The sequence below is a fragment of the Lichenostomus cassidix genome, chromosome 9, assembly GCF_008360975.1.
Source record: "Lichenostomus cassidix isolate B80296 chromosome 9, HeHo_3.0, whole genome shotgun sequence".
NCBI classification, from domain to species: domain Eukaryota; kingdom Metazoa; phylum Chordata; class Aves; order Passeriformes; family Meliphagidae; genus Lichenostomus; species Lichenostomus cassidix.
This window is the reverse complement of record NC_139490.1, coordinates 8566984-8587080: the sequence shown is the minus strand read 5'-3', so window position 1 is coordinate 8587080 and position 20097 is coordinate 8566984. Positions and strand designations below refer to the sequence as shown.

Genomic DNA, 20097 nt, shown 5'->3' with positions numbered 1-20097 from the left:
ATAAGATAACCTGATCTCTTGGCATGTGTTTAAATAAAACCGATTTGCTGTCTAATCTGACTTAAACAGATCAGAAATAATGTACCAAAGATAACGCAAATAAATAGTTTCTATTTAATCACAGTCTAATTTGGCTGTCGATGTGGAGTCTACTGCAAATCAAGACAGAAAGTAACCTGAAGAACCAATTTATTTTCTGTCAACAAAAGGAAGGCTTATCTCCACAAACTTGCTGCCAATTTTTTGTCTCTCCAAAATAAAAATGCACTCCTCACTCACAGCGGAAATGGAAGTACCTGGAGGAGGATGCATGGAATGCTTTGAAAAAAAATCTTGCTCTGCTTGTGTGTTTCAGAAAACAAGTCTGTAAAAAAAGCCATTTCATAGGATCTCACAGAGGTGAGAACAGAAACACTAACATCATGTGTTCTTTAATCCGGAAACAGTCTGTTCAGTTCAGCCAGCATTTCCTTGCTCTGACGGGTGTATATGCAAACACACAACTGATCTGATGTACTTCTGTCAGTTCTAGTAACAATAGATAATATTTACTTTTGATTATTTGCTTTCACCACCTCTCCAGCACCTTCCTGTGCAGCTTTGAAATAGCTTCCAAACTCCCCCTATGCTGCACCCCAGAAAAGGACAGAACAAAGACAATATAGCAAATGAGCTCCTCCACACAGCCATAGCAGAGACGCCAAAAAACTGCCCAAAAGGCTGAACTTGTCACAATGCTTAGTTTAATTTGACAATCATCATAAGGCATCCATGTAAATGAAAAATTCCCACCAGGGTAACAAACATTCTCCCACTAAATAAAACGTGTTAAAACAGAGGCCCGTGATTCCAAAAAATGCTAGTGGTTCCTGGTCTCAGCCAGGCTGCTGCTGCTGGCAGTGGGGTCCAGGAGACGCAGCACCAACAGCAGCAACTCCGGAAGTGTAAAGTCAGCTTGTACAAATCTCTTTCAATAGAATGACAAATGAAAAGGAAAGAGATTTGTGCAGAAAACATCATTCTCCATCCTTTCTGGGAAAACAAAACAGAATTAAAAAGATAATCCCATTCAAGGAGTAAAGAGCAGAGCTTGGAGTTCTGAAGCCCAACAATGCTGATGGCCCTTTTTTGAAACTAATGAAGCACTACAGAGGCCTGAGTTTATTATTGCTTTATCCCAGTTCAGCCCAGGCTAAGGCTATGGTGAAGTCCAAATTAATTTAAAGCCAGAAAATGCAGATCCAGTAACAGCACCTAAGTCCCCATCCACACATGGGTGTAAACAGATACTTTTGGTGAAGAAAAAAAAAACCCTCCCAAATTTCCCCCTCTTCCTGTCTGTGCAGATCCCCATAGAAGGGCTAAAATTTTCCCTGAAGTATTAAACAGTTTCTCTCTCACATCTCTCTTAGCTGAGTCTCTTCCAAATGTTTTGCCTTTTATTCACACTATCCTGGTGATGCATCAGCTCAGAGATGCCCTGTGGGAGGTCACAGAGAGCACACGATTACCCACGTTAAAAAGTTTGTGGCACTGAGTCTAAGAACCATCGCCTGTACTCTGCAATACCCCAGGACGCTTTGCCCTCGGCTTCCTGAGACCAAATGGCACAGAGGGAAGACAGTGACTCCCCATCCTGCATGGCTGGCCAGTGATCCAGAGAAAGAGCATGCCAGGGAAATTAAATGGCACCTTACTCCCACCATAAGTCAGAAAACTGACTCAGGTAAAGTGGGACCTAAAAAGTTTCACATCAAGAAAGATGGTGCTTCCTTCAGACTATCATACAACAGGGCAACTGTTATTCAGGTAAACATTATTCAAGGCAGTAAAATCTTAGCACAGATATTGTCATGGTTGACTTATAGCCCAAGATATGCTGGGGATCTTAGAAAAATTACAATTATTTGTTAATTCCTCCAAAAGGACAAAATAAAAGACACACAGAGTGCATCTGATGCATGTGCCACACATCCTGAAACACTAGCAAAGGTTGCAGCTAGACTTGTCAAAACAGTTAAAAAGATTTAGGCATCCAGCTAGTACCAGAATTGATGGCATTTGGGAACCTAATTTTAACTTTTTTGAAAATTCATGCCTACACATTTCTTTATTGCTTGTCCCATCGAGTGCAAAGGGAAAATTGAGGATAGGGTTAACTACAGAAGGATTTTAAATCCATCATGTTTCCCTGTTCTTTTTTATATATCTTTTTATATATATAAAGAGCATTATTATTATTATTATTATTATTTAGCCATCTATGGGCAGGGGGAACAGGAGCTATTTAAAATTAGTTTCTTATTTAAGCATTAGTCCCCTTCCTCCCAAATCACAATACCTCTGTCACAGGAAGGAGCATAACATGAAAACGTTTGCTGCCACTAACAATTCCTGAGTCTCTCCTTTGCAGAACTTTAGCCCAAATATCAGGACACTGACAGCTTGACACATACACACTCCCCAGCAACATACACACAGCAAGTAGGACATGCCTCAGTGGCCTCAGACAAAAAAAAAAAAAAAAAAAAAAAAAAAAAAAAGAACACCCCCTCCCCCACCAAACAACAAATCCGGAGAAACCATCCAGAAGAGCCTCAGGAAAGGGAACTATCCACTTTCCATGGAGAAGCAACAGCCCAGGAGTCCCTGCCAAATAAAAATTGAATCAAAATATTTATCACACAGCTGACAGAGATCTCTGAAACCTGGCAGTATCGCACGCTGGATACTTGAAGGCACGTTTGCTTTGTGTTTTGGAAGAGAAATCCAGTTACAACACACTGCAGCTGCAAGGCTGAGGGAAAGGAGGCAATGCTTGGTATCTTTCTTCTGTTCCTGTCCCCATTTTCAAGCTTCATGGCTGGCATGAACTGGTGATCTAAGCAGACACGTTGACATCCCTGAGTGAAATGGCACCATTTGTGGCCTCTGAGACTTTGTCCTCAAGCACCATTGCTGGTGTGTCTGTAGTGACTGCAGTAGTGTCTATGGCAGGAAGTGGATTCAAGCCCTGGGATAAGATCTGTTGGATCGTTTTCCGCAAATTGGGGTGCAGCTGGTTTTGGGTCTGGTAAAAAATTTCTAAGGCAAAAGACTTGAGGGTGCCAGTGCAAAGGTCCTCATAAAGTGGAATTGTGTACATCCGAGACATCTGCAAAAAAGGAAAACAGGATAAGAATACTTCAATAAAAGTAAAAAAGTTCAGCTCTTCCACAGCTACACTCCAACAGCCCTGAATAACTTCAGACTGGAGACAAGCAACACATTTCCTCAAAAGACAGATGAGTCTATTCTAAGTCTGATGCAAGGATTTTTATGAATGGTAATAAAAAAACATCTGCTCTCTGAGACTGCGCTACTTCCACAAATAACAGAACTATTTTTTAAAGGCCAAATAGAAGAGGTCACACTGAACACATGAATTAACCTTTTGCTCCTGCACAATAACAGCTACTGAAAAGAACTCAATGAGCCCTAGCCTTGCTTGATGTGTAAATACTCAAATAATCACATGATTTAGTAGTGCAAAAACTTGTGGTCTGTAAAAGCCAGGGCTGCTACAAAGCAATACAAAAAATGCATGGGGCAGAGCTGGGACAAGGGTATTGAGTCAGGCTAAAAAAGCAGAGATCTGTAGGCATTTGAAATTACATCTGCCCGTTCCTCCCCACCGCTAGCAGGTGAGCCATGCTCAGCCCTTTTGCAACACACCTGGGCTACACTTGGCCAGGAAGCAGAAGTTCCAAGGTCTTTCACGTCGCATGTCTCATGCACATGGCTCATGCACTGAGAGGTGCAGTGTTTTTAATCCAGCAGTTAGTACCTGGTTTTCCAAGAAGCGACGGACTTTGTAAAGGTCTGGATAATAGTCATTTCGGACTACAATCTGCAACCAGCGGATACGGATTTCTGCATTCATGGAATCCAGCTGAGAGGAGTAACATTCCGAGAGCTTTTTTATCACCTCTGAAGAGAGCACATACACAGAGAGAGAACTGTGACCTATTTTGTCAACTTTGAGGGTCATTAGAGAATAACAATTCATAAAATCACAGAATCAGAGAATTGATTGAGCTGGAAAGGACTTTTGAAGATCACCTATTTCAACCCCTCTGCCATGGGCAGGAACATCAACCTGATTTTATGTGAATTATAATGTCAACCAGAGGCAGGGATCTTTAGAATTCAATCAATTATTCCAGGGATAATTTTCTACTATCCTGGTAAGAGTACTCACCATGTGGCAGTGGTGATCCATCCAGCAATCTGTCCAGGAAAAGCACAGTTTGGAACGTTCTCCATTTAGTGAGGTCAACACTGCTGGCAGCAGCAACAGAGTCCAGAGGCTCTGTGGTCCAGAGTTTGAAGAGTGTCTCCACTGGTCTGGTCAGACTGGATCCCTGAGATAAGTCTGGCTCAGCTAACGGAGGTCCTGTAGCATTGAGCCAACGTTCAAACTCCAGTCCTGGAATGAGGAGCACCAAAAATGTGGAGCAGGGATCTCTGTAGGTGGCCTGGCTGCCTCAAAGTCCGGGACTGCTTCTAGCATAGGGAAGAGAGCTTCTAACAAAAGCAACCAATAGATAGAGTGACAGAATAGTCTTAGCAGCCTCATTGGGATAGCCTACGGAACACCTGAAAGAGTGCTGGCAACATGTCTCCAAACCTAACCATGAGTTTTCTAGAGCTCAACAGTACCGTAAGTACAAGAAACACATGTGCTCTTAAGGAAGCCAGGCTGACAAATAACTATGTTCAAACTACGCTCTAATATTTATGTGCCTGCCTTTCCCTCTCAGAATTTTGAGGAAGACTGATGAACATGAAGAAAACCCACTTTATAAGAAAAAAAGGGAGAGGTGAGAGGGCTGACTAAACTCCTCCTACCCACCAGTAAAGCCAAGCAATTTAAATTTATTTAGACAACTAATAACAAAAAATTACAAACAGCAGAGCTTGCTTTCCAACAGAACTCTTCGTCTTAACCTTTTACTACCTCAGTACTTCCCTAACCCATGGCAATACTTCCTGTTCCACACCATCTACACCAAAACTCCTATCTTCTGCATCCCCTGAATATTAGCCAGGCAAAAATTCACAAATGCTGTGGTTAACTCATCAGCCAACCAGTGGGCCAAGTAAAACACAGAACGACTGAGCTCATGCTGCAGCTTTTCCCACAGTAAACTCATTCATCTACACCTCTCCACAGGCAGTTTCCTCTCCACAAAGCCTGTAGGCATCCAGTGTCCTTAGGAGCTGCACTCTGCCAGTCTAGTTTAAACTGACCAATAGCTATTTGCAAGGATGGACACGTGGCAGGATAAAATGAGTCTCATTACTTTAAGCAAACGAGATAATAAGCACCTGGTAGACCACAGACCTTCCATAAATCCACCAACAGCTATAAATAAGAAATATAAGGCAGAGTGAAACGTTAGGGAACAGATTTTATATGTATGAGTACAACCTTGGGTTCTCAAAGCATGTTTTCTGTTATTAAAACAGACGATATTTCAAACTGTATTCACCTTTTCCTGGCATTTAAGCATGTGTAAATCTCACATGCATTGATCATTCTGTCTGCAAAGTGAAAAGTGAGTTAGTGAGAAAGTTAACCAAGGGGCACTCAGCTAATTAATGCCAAAATTATCAGCAATTTAAGATATTCTCATTCCCCAACACAGAGACAGTAACCACAAATTCTGTCAAGAATGCCTGGTTGTTGCCAAACTGCTTTGTTTTCCTTAGCATTTCCCTATGCATCCTCCAAACCAAGCACAAAATTTATCATCCACATTTTCTATAGTGTTTACAGTTAACTAAGTAAATCTCCTACCTGCTTTGCTCTCAACACATTGCTCTTTCAACTCTGGAAAAAAATTCAGGAAGGAATCCAGAAGATCTTGAGCCACAACGCTGGTAAATTTATACTTCTCAATGTAGGCCTAAAATAGTAAAAAGTTCAAATTATGATTAGGAGCAAGACAGCTTCCTTTTGATGTAGACCCACTGCATGCCACAACAACAGCAACAAAAATACAAACATAAGAGTAAGAACAAGTATTTGAAGGTTTAGAAAAAGATGAAGAAAAATATTCTCCCTCCTCACCCAGATAACTAAAGAAGCACCATAACAAGAAAAAAATATGAGTAGCTGCAAATACATTAACAGCTGAATATCATTTCTTTTTGCTTTTCAAAAACAAGTCAGTAGCTGACAGTTTTCTATGGGTTTTGCAAATGTGCTTCCAGGCACCAACCTGCCCCAATATAGTAACCCTTACCCTTTGTCACCCTGGTTAAAAAATCCAAGTTAACACTTTCTAGTAGTGAATCAAGTCCCATCTTTCCAGTCACAAGCAATCTGTCCTGGAACAGCTTTCTATTACTCAGAGCACAGAACAAGAGACAACAAAAATATACTACTACTCTGTATGTAGCACCTCATAAGCTCAGAATCTCAGAAATCTTGTAGAAAGATTCATGTAGGTTGACAGATAGGCCCATAATGTTCCTCTATCTCAAACACACTTGGATTCAACTTTACCCTTAACAATTAGCCACAGTGACAGAATCTGAGGAAAGAGCCCAAAACAACAACAATAAAAAGTCAGCTCTAAATCTCAAGAAAACGCATATTTACACTCACTCTTAGGAAGGAGTCAAAGTGTCTTGGGTCGCCACAGAGCTGGGACAGGTAGTAAACAAAGCAGTAGCCTTTCTCATAGGTGAAGAGGTTCATTAAATTACTGGGATTTACACCTGAAAGAAGACAACATGATAAGAAACCTAATGAGGACGATGATTTCCAGCCCTTCTGTGTATACAGACCCCTTATAGATGATGAAGGCAAGACATAGCGACTTGAAAACAAAACAAGCCTGTTGTCAGTGCATTTAAGTTACTGCAGTAAATTAAATAGATGCAGTCCAAAGATACAGCCTGAAAAATAATATTTTTTTTTTTAAAATCAGTCATAGTAATGCAAGTATTAATTCCCAATGGGATAAGTCACTTCAAACTAGAGGTCACTAAAAACAGCTCTGGTACTGGAAAACAAATCCTTTCTTCTTTTTTCAGTGCCAAATTCTGGGAGTCACCGTACCACAAATTTTTGAAGATATCAGGATAAGGTAATCTTGTTCCTTTTTTGCAGCTTCCAACACACGCTTTTCCATTCCATTTGGTTCAAATAACATCTCCACTTTCATTTTAGGTTGCTTTAAATATCATCTGGATTGAAGACTGCCTCACCTACCCAATGTGACCACAGAACCAGAGAACCATGAGTGAAGGAGACAGGTAAATCTGGAGTGCAATCATGCATCTGGCCCAGGGAATAACCAAACAGCCTCTGCACAGCTCAACTCAGAGCAAGTACCTGTTTATCTGCATGTTAAATACATACACACATAGCTCTTATATGAACACATAAAGAGAGGAACATTTAATAGCATAAGATTTTATACGATATTTCCAAGTATTTCCATTATAAACTACTTTCTTTTACATATTCAGAATGTCAAACCCACATAGCATTCAAGGCAGTTTTTCACACTCTTTCTGCTCAGTTAGTCTGTTCTGTACTTACACAGAACAGTATCTATACAGATGAGTTATCCAACTTTGAAAAAACAGCTTGGAAGTCAAGCTTCCTTACTTATTTTTAAACTGGTTTACAAACCAGTATTTCTTTCTTCTTTTTTATTTTTTTAAGTAAAGGATATGTAAAAATTAGATGGTTTTTGTCACTATTTCATCATTGATATACAGATGTATACAATTTTGTGTAGTGCAGTTTCAGCCAAAAGCAATACCTGGCTCCAGTTTAACCTGAAGTTTGCTGACCGGGTTGTCTTCTCCAAGGAGCTTCATTTGTCTGTGGAGAGCATCGAGGCGGAATGCAGTCTCCAAACATGTGAAGGCAGCTCCTACCCCAGAAAGTAACTTGTTAGTCATGCGAAAATGACCAGCAAAACCTGACCTGTGCAGGACTAGCACAGAGACAAAGTAAAAGCTGCTGTAGATGCAAAAGACACAACAGCGAGATGGAATAACAGTAATGTAATGGCAGAGAAACTTGAGTGCAGAACATCCTTGTGATTAGTAATGGAAGTCAGAGCCTAACCCAGTGCATTTCCTCACTCTGATTATGGAGCAGACTGTACTGAAAAACAAAGCAGCATGAAAACTATGCTAAAGTTTACATCCTTACATCCTTGGCATCATCTTAACAGCTCTTGCAAGATAAGGAGAGCAGCACTGGAAAAAGTTTTGTACAGGTAACTTTCAGGGAGCAATCAAGTGTTACAAAAACACTAGTAGAACAGTAGACAATTTCATCCTCGGTGCCAAAGATACTACTAAGCAAATGTCACTTCCTGAATGAAAAGAGAAAAGGATTGGACTTGGCTATTGTATTATAGATCCTGTATTTTTTAAGCTTAATCCATCATCCTACCTATATTTTGCCATAAGTTTTTACCTTCTTTTCATTAGGACTTTTTACAGGTGCAACTCGGTAAACTACTCCTTCTTTTCTCCCTAAGTGCAGTGCAGAGCATTCCATGCTCTATTACACTGCCAAGTCAAGAGATCTTTCCTATGCCCTTGTGGACATTAGAAGCCGCAGAAAACGGACTTTCAGATTCAGAAGATACTTAACATCAATAATTATTAACATTTTTCAAATGTTCGAACTTCTTTAAGTTTTTAACCTGAAGATAGAGTTCGTTACATAGATCAGAGATTTGTCTTAGAAACAAAATAGAATGGAAAAAGAGCTTACTAAAGAATGGCAAAGGGAAAGACATTTTCCAGTTTCCTAACAAATGCTTTTTGAAACACCCAGTTCTAGAGAACTGACCAAAATCAGCAAGGATCTTGCTCCGTGTTGGATGGACAGATTGTGATGATGATCAGGTTGATATCTTCTGACCTACTCATATTATTGCTATGTATAATGTGACTTAGGATAGTACCACCCACTGAGACTTATTCAACATAGAACAGCTTTCAAAGACATATAATATGCAATGTAACATTTCCATAGATGCTCAGATGACTTTTTGCCTAAACTTGATTATCATCAGTTCATGTCCAAAAACAATATACATGAATAAAAACAAATGCTTTCTTCTAAACACTTTTGCTGCCAAGATTTCTAGGAACTTTTCCAAGATTGTTTACAATGGATGCTTGAGAAAACATGGAACTGGTTTTTAAGCACATAACAGGATAAACTAGAAAAGCACACGTTCTCATTATTCACTTCAATAAAAAGCCAATTAAACTTAAAAGCCAGAGGAATAATTCACTACTTACATATTCTCAAGACAGCATCATAAAACTGACCTGTGAAATTCACTGACACAAGAAAAGGCAGGGCTTACAATCCTGCAGGAAGCCTCCAGCAGGTAAACAGAAAGCTACATAAATCTGTACTTTTTTTTCAGTGCTATTGCCATCATTCTTTTTAACAGTAGGTAGCTAGTAACTGATCAGAATTAAAAGGACACTTGTTCAGAGGACAGTTATTTCATAACGTAACTGTGCTAAGATTTGTAACATCTTTCTCTGAAGCATCCTCTGCTCACCTTGCTCTGACATATCAACACCTGTCTGGTACCCAACAGTAGTTCCATGTCCCCACAGCACTGTGCTAACACCCCTCACTCAAAGCCCCTGTTACCATGTCAGGTATTGAGCCAGCCAAAGCCAAGCCAACATCAAACTCTAAGTATTTAAGATATTCAGCACAAAGTTGGGGGCAGTGTGTGGGTGTGTGCTCAGAAATAAAACCTAACTGGAAACCAGCTCCCTACAGACTTCTGAGCTTCCAAGGCAAATAGTCTATGCAGCCAGCTGTCAGTTATGGTAAGAAGGAGCACAAGGAGAAGTTCCTGCAGCTGTACCATAGGTCTCGGTGGTGATCCGGCGCTGAGCGTAGGTGGCCAGGCCTTCGCTCAGCCACATCTCTTCCCACGTGGCATTGGTGACTGCGTTCCCAAACCAGCTGTGGGCAACTTCATGAATGACGTCAATGATCAAAAACTCATCGCTCTCCAGAATGGAAGAGATGATGAAGGTCAGGCATGGGTTTTCCATGGCAACAATAGGGAAGGATGGAGGAAGAAAAACAATGTCATATCTAAAATTAGGGGGAGAAGAAAGAAGAAAGGAGATAAGTAAATTGCAGCTAGAAGACACACAGTAACATTTTCTTCTTTCAGAAGACAAGCGGTAACATTTTTCTTTCTTTAGGGAAGGCTCTTCTGAGACCTTTCCGTGACTTCAGGAACAAACTTTCTGGACCAGTGGTGTCTAATTCTTCTGAGAAGAAGAATTTATTTTGTTGGCCAAGGACCTGCTTATGTTTGGACATAAAGACCTGACAGCCTTTTCTTGTGCAGCAGATCCAGCACATCCCAGAAGTGCTGAGCTCCCTTTACACACACAAACTCATCACAAGTTGTGTATCTGGGAGACAGAAAAACTGTTTATATTATATACAATAGTGTAACACAGTGTTGAGTCCACAGAGGCTCCCAGGAAAGAGAGATACTAGGAAGCTGTCAATAAATTAATTGATTTCCTATACGTGAAGTGTCAGCAAAACAACTATAATCTGTCTGCTTCAGAACAAGACAGTAATACGTGTTTTGTTTCCTAAATTTCTTTATCAATGATCAGCAGTGGCACACTGGGCCATGTTCTCAGGTTATTTCAAGCAATATTTTATAAGTTAAAAACAATGCAATCTTCCTGCTTACCTTTAGCAAAGAAATATAGGAAGCCTTTGTAAACATTTTCTCCTATCCAAAGAATGAAAGTATTCTCTCAAAAACACTCTTTTTAAATACACAGTCAAGCTATTAAAGAGCTATTGAAGTTGGTTTTTGGGACTTGGACACTCAATGACTCTGTACTGAGATTTTCAGTATTCTCAGGCTTACCACAATAAATGCAGAAATAAATAAGATAAACAAAACAACCATACATTTTAAATTGTGTCTGGCCCAGTGCTGGACTTGCATCACAAAACACTGTAGTATGAAAAGCCCTCACTCCTCAGGGAAGATCCCCTGTTTAGAAACTTCCAGTTCTGCCCTGCAGACCAGCTTAAACACCTCCATGTCTCCATGGTCCTCCCTGCCACTTGTGGAGACAAAACTACAGAGTTTGTTTTCAACTACTACAGCGCTGCCAGTTGAAATGCTTGTTTGCTCTGCTACAGGGAGAAGGCATCATCATTTCTCAATACTGTTTTATTTTGTTCCCATTGCACTTTCCCAGGTGACTGATTAAACTCACCTTCCCCATATATAGGGGCCATACAGACTCTCTGCAGCAGTCAACCAACGTTCGACAATGCCAGAAAGCTTGCTGATGGCTGTTGGCAGCAGGCAAGGCTCTGCCCACACTCTGCTCCTGTCAGAAAACAGAAAACATCAGGTGATACTTCAGCAAACTGAATTATCTCCTAGAAAAAACAGCCTGACTGCTCACAACACTTCCATGTATGGTAATAGTGCAAGGGGACCTCCCATCAGACCTGGGCCCTCCTAGGCTAATGCTCCATGGAACATGGCAAGAGGTAACCAAAGATTCCTTCAACAAGGCAACAAGAAAGCAGCTGTAATGAGTGCAGGGGACAGGACGCAACATTTATGAAACAGAAACATATTTTTGCCAGTGCAGTGCCATGAATTTCTTTACACCCAACTGCACTTCAAAGTCTCTCAGTGCTTACAGCTCACGGACCCAACTGTTCCTTTATCAATGACTCAAGATCTTTGCTACTTTACAGTATGAAGCACTGTACAGAGACACAACATGCAGAACGATCTTTCTGCAAATCTTACCTTGGACCTATGTCTGCATGTATGAGGTCTCCTGCCACCAGGGCTACTAGGTAGGCAGGAACTGGATATTCCATGTAAAACTGATATACACCTTCCTCTTCTAGGTAGGAGCTTTGGGTGGCACTCATCAACACCTGTATGCCTGCTGGAGCCTGGAAGATCAACATCATACACATTAGCTCACCAGATAACCACAGCTGAATGACTGAACCTCAGATCTCCGGCTCATTTTCATCTATGCCTGATGATGTACATTTTAAACAATCATTTAGATAACACAAAATGTAAGATTTCTGTGAGGTTTTTATACTGCAATCTGCCCAGTCCATGAAAACATACCAAACAAAAATATTACTCCTCCTATACGCCAGCTGCCCCAAAATCACCCACATATGAAATTACAAAATTACAAAATGAAATTACACTACAAAATGCAACATTATTTGATGCTGCTTTCAAAAAACTTCATTTTTCTCTTTCAAGAACTGGTACAATACAGTTGAGTATTATCTTCAATAACCACTGTTGGAAGTGACCGGTCAAATTCTCTCTCACATTTCCATTTTACAATTACTCTTTCAGCGCTGAGTACGAGGAAGGCAAGACCCAAGCATGATAGGCAACAGAGCTGCCTTTGTGGTCCAAAACACAAATTTGGGACCTAAATAATCCAGTATTCTTTGTAACACTGAATCACAATATTTTTAGCAGGTGTATACGCATGATGTAGCTATGTTTTCATAGGTTAAGAGCAACTAAAAGCTCCATGAACCATTCAAATCCATCCCTTACCTTGACAGTAGCTGAGTAGGTGCATTTCACTGCAGGGGTGTCAAAGCAGGGGAAGAAGGAGCGGTTACACACCGAGTGTCCCTGGGTGAAGACAAAGGGCTTGGCATTGCCGTACGTCAGCTCTGGATCCAGCCACCAGATCTGTTGAAACACAACAGGAAAAAGAGGTGAGGGAAAGGGACAACAACACAAGGATGAACTGCCAAAAACAAAACCTGAAATCAAGAGGATTGAGGGGGAGAAGCACCACCTTCAGCTGTTTGGCTCCCTGGATGAATACCTGGCACAGGGCACATTTCCATCTCTAACAATACATCTTTGTACTCCTGTTTTTTTCCCAGGAATGCTCATAAAAATTTCTTACTGTCTGAACACTGAGTGATACAGACCATAGTGACTTCCAGCCACTCACTATTTCTGTTGTATGGATTTGCGTGGTTAATAACCACACAACCTTCTCTCAAAGGGAGTACTCTGGATATCTCCATGTTTATAACTCAATATGAACAGGATAGAAGGGGTCAGGTAACGCAAGCCGGAAAAAAAAAACCAACCCAACCCAAAACAAACCCAAATACGCAAACCAAAAAACCCTGAAGCTGAACAGTGTACACAACATTATCTGTGACCCTGACACTGCCCTCCTGGCTGAAGCATCAAACATTTTGACACTACGCAAAAAAGTCAGTATATGTAAGAAACATCTGGTCAAGGACACTGAAGGCCCCTTTTTACAGAATGGATAAGGAGATTCTGGGTGGTCACAAAAGAAAAGCCAACAAAACACACCACTGAGTATGTAAATTTTCAGTACCAAACAGCAAATAAATCACAAGTCAGACCCTCAGCAAATAATTAGAACAGATTAAGAATAATAAGAAAAAGTGCAATTATTTGCCTTTCTTTTTTTTTGTTTCAAATGTTTGTGCTTTCACACACTCCCTGCCTCCAACTTTGAAGTGTAGGAGCAATTTTAAATAAGGATTTTATTGTAATCCTAGAACTCTGGAGCTGAACTTTGATGGAAAATATCAAATATTGTGAAACTTGCCATAAAACTGGAACCACTGGAAGTCTTGGAAAGTCAAGCACTAGGAATAAAACTTCTGAGTCTGCTGAATTCTTAGATCAAAGCAACCAATAAATCAGAATTCAGGGAACAGCAGTTAGTGCAAACACTACTTCAGTTCTGGTCCTCAGGGGAAAGCTATGAAACACAGAAGAGAAGCCTGGGTACTAAGTCTGCTCACATTTCAACATCATATTACAACTCCTTCTCCTAGTTAACTTCTGGATGTTAAAGTTTTCTCTCTCATTCTGTCCTATAAGGTTACTTTTTAATATCTTCTTCCCTTGCCTTTAGACCTTTTTCCTCAGATGCCAGTGTGTTCCTCTCCCAAATCATCCACTGCAGCAGCCCCCCCAGGGATCAGTGAAAGGTAAGGACAGAAAACACACAGTCAGCAGCTTTCAATTATTCCCATGGAGGCTCACACTTTCACTGGCAAATGTTTGGGTTTTTTTAGGTGGGAGGCACTACAAAATTAAAAACCTTTAGCTAGAGGTAAAATTAATCTCTTGAAATTTGTTTTAAGATTACCCTCTTCTATTTCAAGTGTGTAGGGCCCAGAAACAAGCTTAGAGCAGGACTTGTGAGGGTTCGCATCCATGTGCTGCATTTCACTGTAGCACTGCCAACAGCCCTGGGTCACAGCCCTGGGGCATTACATAGCTCCAGATTTCCACTACATTTCTCATGGATACCTGCATTTCACAGTAATGAATATCATTTCTTCAGTGTCATGTTATGGAACTGGAGACAACTATTCCAGAAGGCATTTCGGGACATATGTCTCATTAAACACCAAGAGCTAATAACTTCCACCCAGAATACACATTTATAAAAAAAAAAAAAGTGCTGTATTTTAATACAGGGTAATAGCTTTCTAATGATACAGGGAAAAGGCTCAGAAATCAAATTTCAAAGATCTGTCCTAATGCCTTTTAAAAACATTCCTCTGATCAGTAGCTTTGTGATTGTATCACGAAGTCTGACTTCCAATCTGTATAGTTGGCCCTACTGAAGAGATTCATCTTCAAAAGATTCTGTTTCCTTTGCTTGTTGAGAGACAGAAAAGGATAACAAAGAAAAAAGAGATAGGGCACCACCACACCTAAGTTGCAACACTTGAGAAGGAAGGAAAAAGGGCTGACAGACCACGTCTTTCGAACAGAGAGATAAGGGGAAGTTCTCCCTGAGCAGCGCAGGAGGAAAACATAAGCAGGAAGCGAAGAGGAACCAAGAGCTGATTCTTGTTTACAAGAAACTCCATAAATTAAGGACAACTTCTTTTCAACTAGTCCTGCTTTATCCAACATTTGGTTGAAGTTAAGTGAAGCACCAGCCCCACAAGCCAAGAGGGAAAATATTTGCAGAGGATGAAGTATTTTTTTCCCCTGTTTTCCAATGTCTGCAGCTACATGGCAAGCCTCTGTCTCTCTTTCCAGACGCACTTGGAACAATGATGAAAGTTATCCTGAAACAATATAAATAGATCTGTAATATAAATAGACCAGGCTATGCTGCTGGACAGAGGCAGGGCTACGGGCTGGGGAAAATGATTATAAGCAGCATCCCAGAAAGGAGTGTGAGGCACAGGGTGCTGCTGGGATGGGCAGTGGAGTAGTGCATAGAGACAGAGCAGTATCTGGGGCTGGATCATCTACTCCACATCCAAATCTCTCCTGAACTTCCCTTTGGGAAATACACGTGACATCATCATCATGCTTTTCATTTTTATCTAGCTTTTCATGTATACAGAAAAGCTGTTTCACACATTAAAGCTGTTCTGTGGTGCACTTCAATTAAAAAGAAATGCTGCATGATTCCTCTGATGAACAAAGGTTTTGGGCAGCCCAGGCTTTCCCCTGCCCACATACTGCAAAGCTCACACTTTATAAGGCACCTGCCAAGAGTATAATTTTTATTGACTTAGATCATAATCTTTTGCCCAAATCTGGCAAATGACAAAGACAATTAGCTAAGCCTCTTTTAATTTTAAACCTCTCCATGTTTCTACATGCATTATTGATGAAGGTCACAGGAAGAGCTGCAAAGCCACAGCTTCTGTTCTCAGCAAACAAGCTGCTCTATCTGATGACAAAGTAAACAAAACACCTGAGATGCAGAGCACGTGACAGGAGCAAGGCACACCTGGACAGCAAGTCACTCAAGGGGGACTGAAGAATCAAGACGAATATAAGGAATTACAGGGAAGTTTCTAGCACTGCAAAGAGGGCTGTCCTTTCTGCTAAATCTTGAAGATGAGGAAATAATATAATTTTTTATACCAGAACCCACAGCAGGATTTGCATTTAAGGAAAGAAAGTAACACTGGTGTTAAGACGTGCAAATGTGTTCCTCTGCCAAATCAGAGGAATGACACTGCGGGCAAGAGACAGGTGTCAATTTTTCTCTTTAAGGAAGGAAAAAAGAAAATATCCCACAAGAGTATTACCAAGAAGTAAGGGATGAGGGAGAAGAAGGGGCAGAAGAGCAGGACTACTGTCCCTAACACACCTGATCAGTGTGTGCCTTCAGCCCACAGCAGGAGAGATACACAGTGACTGTGACAGTTGGAAACCATACTGAACATATGGTTTCCTAAAAGCACAGGGAGCTGGAATGCTCTGTGAAAGGCAGATTTAATCTCTCAGCTGTCTCTCAATGTCCATCAAACAACCAAAGATCTTGGCTCCTTCCTCCACATGAGAAATAATGGGACAGTCAAATAACATGTCCAGATGGCTCAAAGCAAGTATATCAAGACAACAGGTTTCCAATTTTAAACACACTATCTCTGCTGCTGATCTTACTGCCAACACATTCACACTGCACTGTAACATGAATTTACTGTTTCATAGGTTCCACAAGTATGCTAAAAGTCCCACAGAAAATAAGCCCTGACCTAAGGAGAATATATTCCTAGAATAGCCAAAGAAAACAGAACTTTTAGAAGAGAGAGGTCAAACACTGTAAAGCAGTGTCTTACTTACAGAGGACAGGGACTGCTAGAATATTTACAAGACACGAGTATAAACCAGTTGACCCTTATACACATATGGGTTACTCGTCCCTGTTGAAGTGCAATGCTGGGCCAAAAAACAGCAGTGACAGAGCACCACAATAGCACCAAGACACTTTGGATCCAAACAAAATAGTTCAGCATGCTGAACATGAAGGGCTACAACAGGTGCTACTTGAGGACAAATATTTTGCCAGCCAAAACCTACAACAGTGAGTGAGCAAACATAGTAGGGTTTATGTCAGTGAGAATGCCTGCTTCTGCTTTCCAGTATCACTTGGGAAGGGCAGTGCATGTCCTCGATGCCATGACCATCAATAATCTTGACATGAGTCCTTGCAGCATGTACAGCTGAAGCAGTACATGCTGTTAAAGGTACAATAAAGACTTTAAAAGACCTCTGATCCATGCAGAGCAAGACAACAGCAGAGGGAATAAAAGAAATGCCCTGCTCTCAGCATCCTCAGATATGCAGATCCATACAGCACTGTGTGTGGGGCCAAGAAGGCAACACATTAATACAAGTTGAGACTAAATGGACATCACATCAATCAGTGCCCTGCACCTTTCAGTGGTTTTCAGATCATTCCCAAAGCCAGATCAGTATTCCGATCATACTGTGATCATTTCTCCATAGACTCAGCAGGACAGGCTGCCTCTTTGGCAACAGGGCTGGCAAAATCCAGGGTAAAGCACAGGCTGGCCTAAAATAAAACAATTTGTTCAAGAGGAGGAAAGCACGTTATCATGTACTTTGGGAGGTGTGGCTCAGCCAGCCTGAGAACGATTACAGAGCACACAGCAGTGCCAAATTAGCTTTAAAGCCTTCTCATAAACAAGGCAGAGTGGACAAAAGAAACAGGTTTCTTCATAAACCTTGGGAGGGAAAAAAAAAAGAACGGAATCTTCTGAACACACTGTGAGCTACATGGCAGAGTATTGTACAAGGAAATAGTAAAGCCAGGAATTCCAAAGGTGAAAAGGAACAATATCCAAGTGGATCTGAACTTTAAAAGTGCAGAATCTTACTTCATTTTTGCACTTTAGGGGAAGGACTAGAACATTAAAAAGCCACCATATGAATACAGGAAACTTCTGTCAATAAAAATCTTCAAGTGGCACTCACTATTCCAAGTGAGCCGATGTATTAAGACTACCCAGATCATTCCAAGGATTAAATCACTTTTGTGAGCTTCAATGCAGTATTAAAATTAGACAGGGAAACATCCAGCAAACTCATTCTATTCATCAACACGTTCCTATCATGAGGAAAGGCCTCCTGTTTACTTGCTGAGGGTTGTTTTGCAAGAAGCTTTTATGTTAAATTCCTATTCTTGTTAAATACCTTGTAAACGTCAAATAGATCCACACACTTACTGGTTTTGACCAGTGCAACAGCAACACAAAATCGGAGGACTGAGAGCCAATGCCTTTAGGCAAGATAAAGGCAACAAAGTTGCAAGACTCTCAAAAAAAACCTATTTCTTTTGCAAATAAAGTCAAGAACCACATGATGAAAAACACCTGAGTTTAATTCCCAACCTGAACAGACTGTACAGTAATAAAAAGAACTGATGTTCCAGTGGTAACTTCATATTTTCACTGTCATAACTTCTTAAAAACACAAGATCTGTCACGCAAGGCCTAAAAGGCTGGGAATAAAGTGCTTCTAAATATCCGAGGGGGTTAAAAGAAGTGACAGAATTTACAAAGTATATCATGGTTGAAGACAGCTAATCCACAGACATGGAAACACCTCCATGGCCACATCCAAATGGGTGCTTTGGGCCGTTTCTCATCCTTTTTTTCAGCAGATAACTTGTAGGAACATGTGGAATCACCCCTGTTCTCCCCAAAGCTCCTGACCACGGCTCATTGGAACACAAGCCTAGGTGTGCAAGGCCTGATTTTGTAAGCAGCTGCAAAAAGCCCCAGGGAAACTCCTGTATTGTGGATGACATAATTTGTCCTGAAGGACAGAGTCAAGACAGGAGTTCTCAAATTTTCACTCTCCTTGCCAACAACTGCAATGCCCTTAAAAAACGAAAAGCTTTTAAATTACTATGGTGGTGGGGGATGAATAGCCTTCGGGTCCATGCGATGGGTGAAGACAGGAAGGAGAGCGGCTGGGTCGGTACGAGCACCGCTGCTGAGTGCGGTGGGGGACCGCGGGGCTGGCATTACCGAGAGCCCCTGCGGGCAGGGGACAGATGCTGCTGCCCAGCGGGCTGGCGCTACCAGGAGTTGGGGGCCAGCGACAGGACCGGAGGGGCTGGCAGTGAGATACGTCCCACTGCCTTTGCTGCACGGCCGGGGCGCTTACCCGACGGTCATTTGTAACAGGAGCAAACGTGTACGACAGACATGGGAGGCACAGGAGGGTTCTGCCAGCCGCCTCGGGACCCGGTTCCCTACGTTACCAACCCCCGCCCGGTACTCACGGCGGGGCCGTCGGCCGTTGTGTAGCGGACGATGATCTGGAAGGGCTGGTGCGGCTGAAGGGCGGCGGGCAGGGAGACGGTGAGGGACGAGCCGTAGTCGGTGAAGGGGTCCACCCTAAAGCCGAGCGGGCAGGCGGAGCAGGGCGGCTGGGCGAAGAGCGGCAGCGGCGGCGGCGGCTCGGCGGCGGCGGGCGAGGGTCCGGCGGGCGGGTCCTCCGGGGGGGCGGCGGGGGGCAGCGGTCCGGCGGCGATGCAGGGCGCCGAGAGGAAGGTGGCGGTGGCGGGCGGGCTGGCGGCGCAGGGCGGTGCGCAGGGCGGCGGCGGCGGCGGGCAGGGCGGCGGGGGCGGCGGGGCCGGGGCGGCGGCGGCCTCGGCGGGCGAGAAGGCGAAGGCGCAGGGCGCTTCTCCGGCCACGGCGCGGCGGAAGGCGGCCGAGAGGACGCGCAGCGCCGGGTGCACGTCCAGCACCAGGGCGCGGGGCTGCGGGCGCAGCGCGCACAGCTCCAGCACCAGGCAGCCCGCCAGCGCCCGCGCCTCGGGCCGCAGCTCCAGCCCCAAGTGCAGGTGCCGCAGGCTGAAGAGCTGCGAGCTGGACGCCGACGCCACGTCCGGCGGCGGCTCGGGAGGCGGCGGCGGGGCCGGCGGCGCCTCCGGCCCGGCCGCGGAGCCCTTGCGGCAGCAGCACAGGCCAGGCGGCCGCGGAGCCGGAGCCGCCATGGAGCGGCGGCGGAGGAGGAGGAGGAGGAGGAGGAGGCGGCGGCGGAGGCGGCGGCTGCTATGTGAAATCCATGGGCGGGCGGGGAGGAGGGAGGCCCCGGCGGCCGGAGCAGCCGGGGCGGGGAGGGGGAGGCGGAAAGGACCGGCCGAGAGAACGCAGGGCCCGGGCCCGGACAGCAGCGGCGGGCGCGG

General features: G+C 43.1%; 1 protein-coding gene across 2 annotated transcripts; it reads right to left on the bottom strand.

Annotated features, from left to right (window-relative positions):
• Window positions 1–726: 726 nt before the first annotated feature.
• On the bottom strand, window positions 727–20093 carry RNPEPL1 (arginyl aminopeptidase like 1). Of its 2 annotated transcripts, none has more exons than XM_085069232.1 (11): window positions 19189–20091; window positions 12663–12803; window positions 11871–12022; window positions 11320–11436; window positions 9921–10156; window positions 7824–7937; window positions 6656–6768; window positions 5843–5951; window positions 4241–4468; window positions 3827–3969; window positions 727–3154 (listed from the first exon to the last, which is right to left on the bottom strand). In XM_085069232.1, the coding sequence occupies exons 1-11, from the start codon at window positions 19903–19905 to the stop codon at window positions 2882–2884; spliced, it is 2343 nt and encodes a 780-aa protein (XP_084925358.1). In that variant the 5' UTR covers window positions 19906–20091; the 3' UTR covers window positions 727–2881. The 2 variants fall into 2 exon arrangements, 1 of the variants encoding a protein (XP_084925358.1); XR_014854014.1 differs by having other exon boundaries at window positions 3016–3154; window positions 3715–3969; window positions 19189–20093.
• Window positions 20094–20097: the final 4 nt, after the last annotated feature.

Excerpts from the sequence above, each read along its gene's own strand:
- RNPEPL1 (XM_085069232.1), bottom strand. The coding sequence starts at position 19,905 with ATGGCGGCTCCGGCTCCGCGGCCGCCTGGCCTGTGCTGCTGCCGCAAG. Across the intron at positions 10,157-11,319 it reads GGCCCCTATATATGGGGAAG|ATATGACATTGTTTTTCTTC; the intron begins GTGAGTTTAATC and ends CCCTAATTTTAG. Across the intron at positions 3,155-3,826 it reads GTCGCTTCTTGGAAAACCAG|ATGTCTCGGATGTACACAAT; the intron begins GTACTAACTGCT and ends CCTTTTTTGCAG.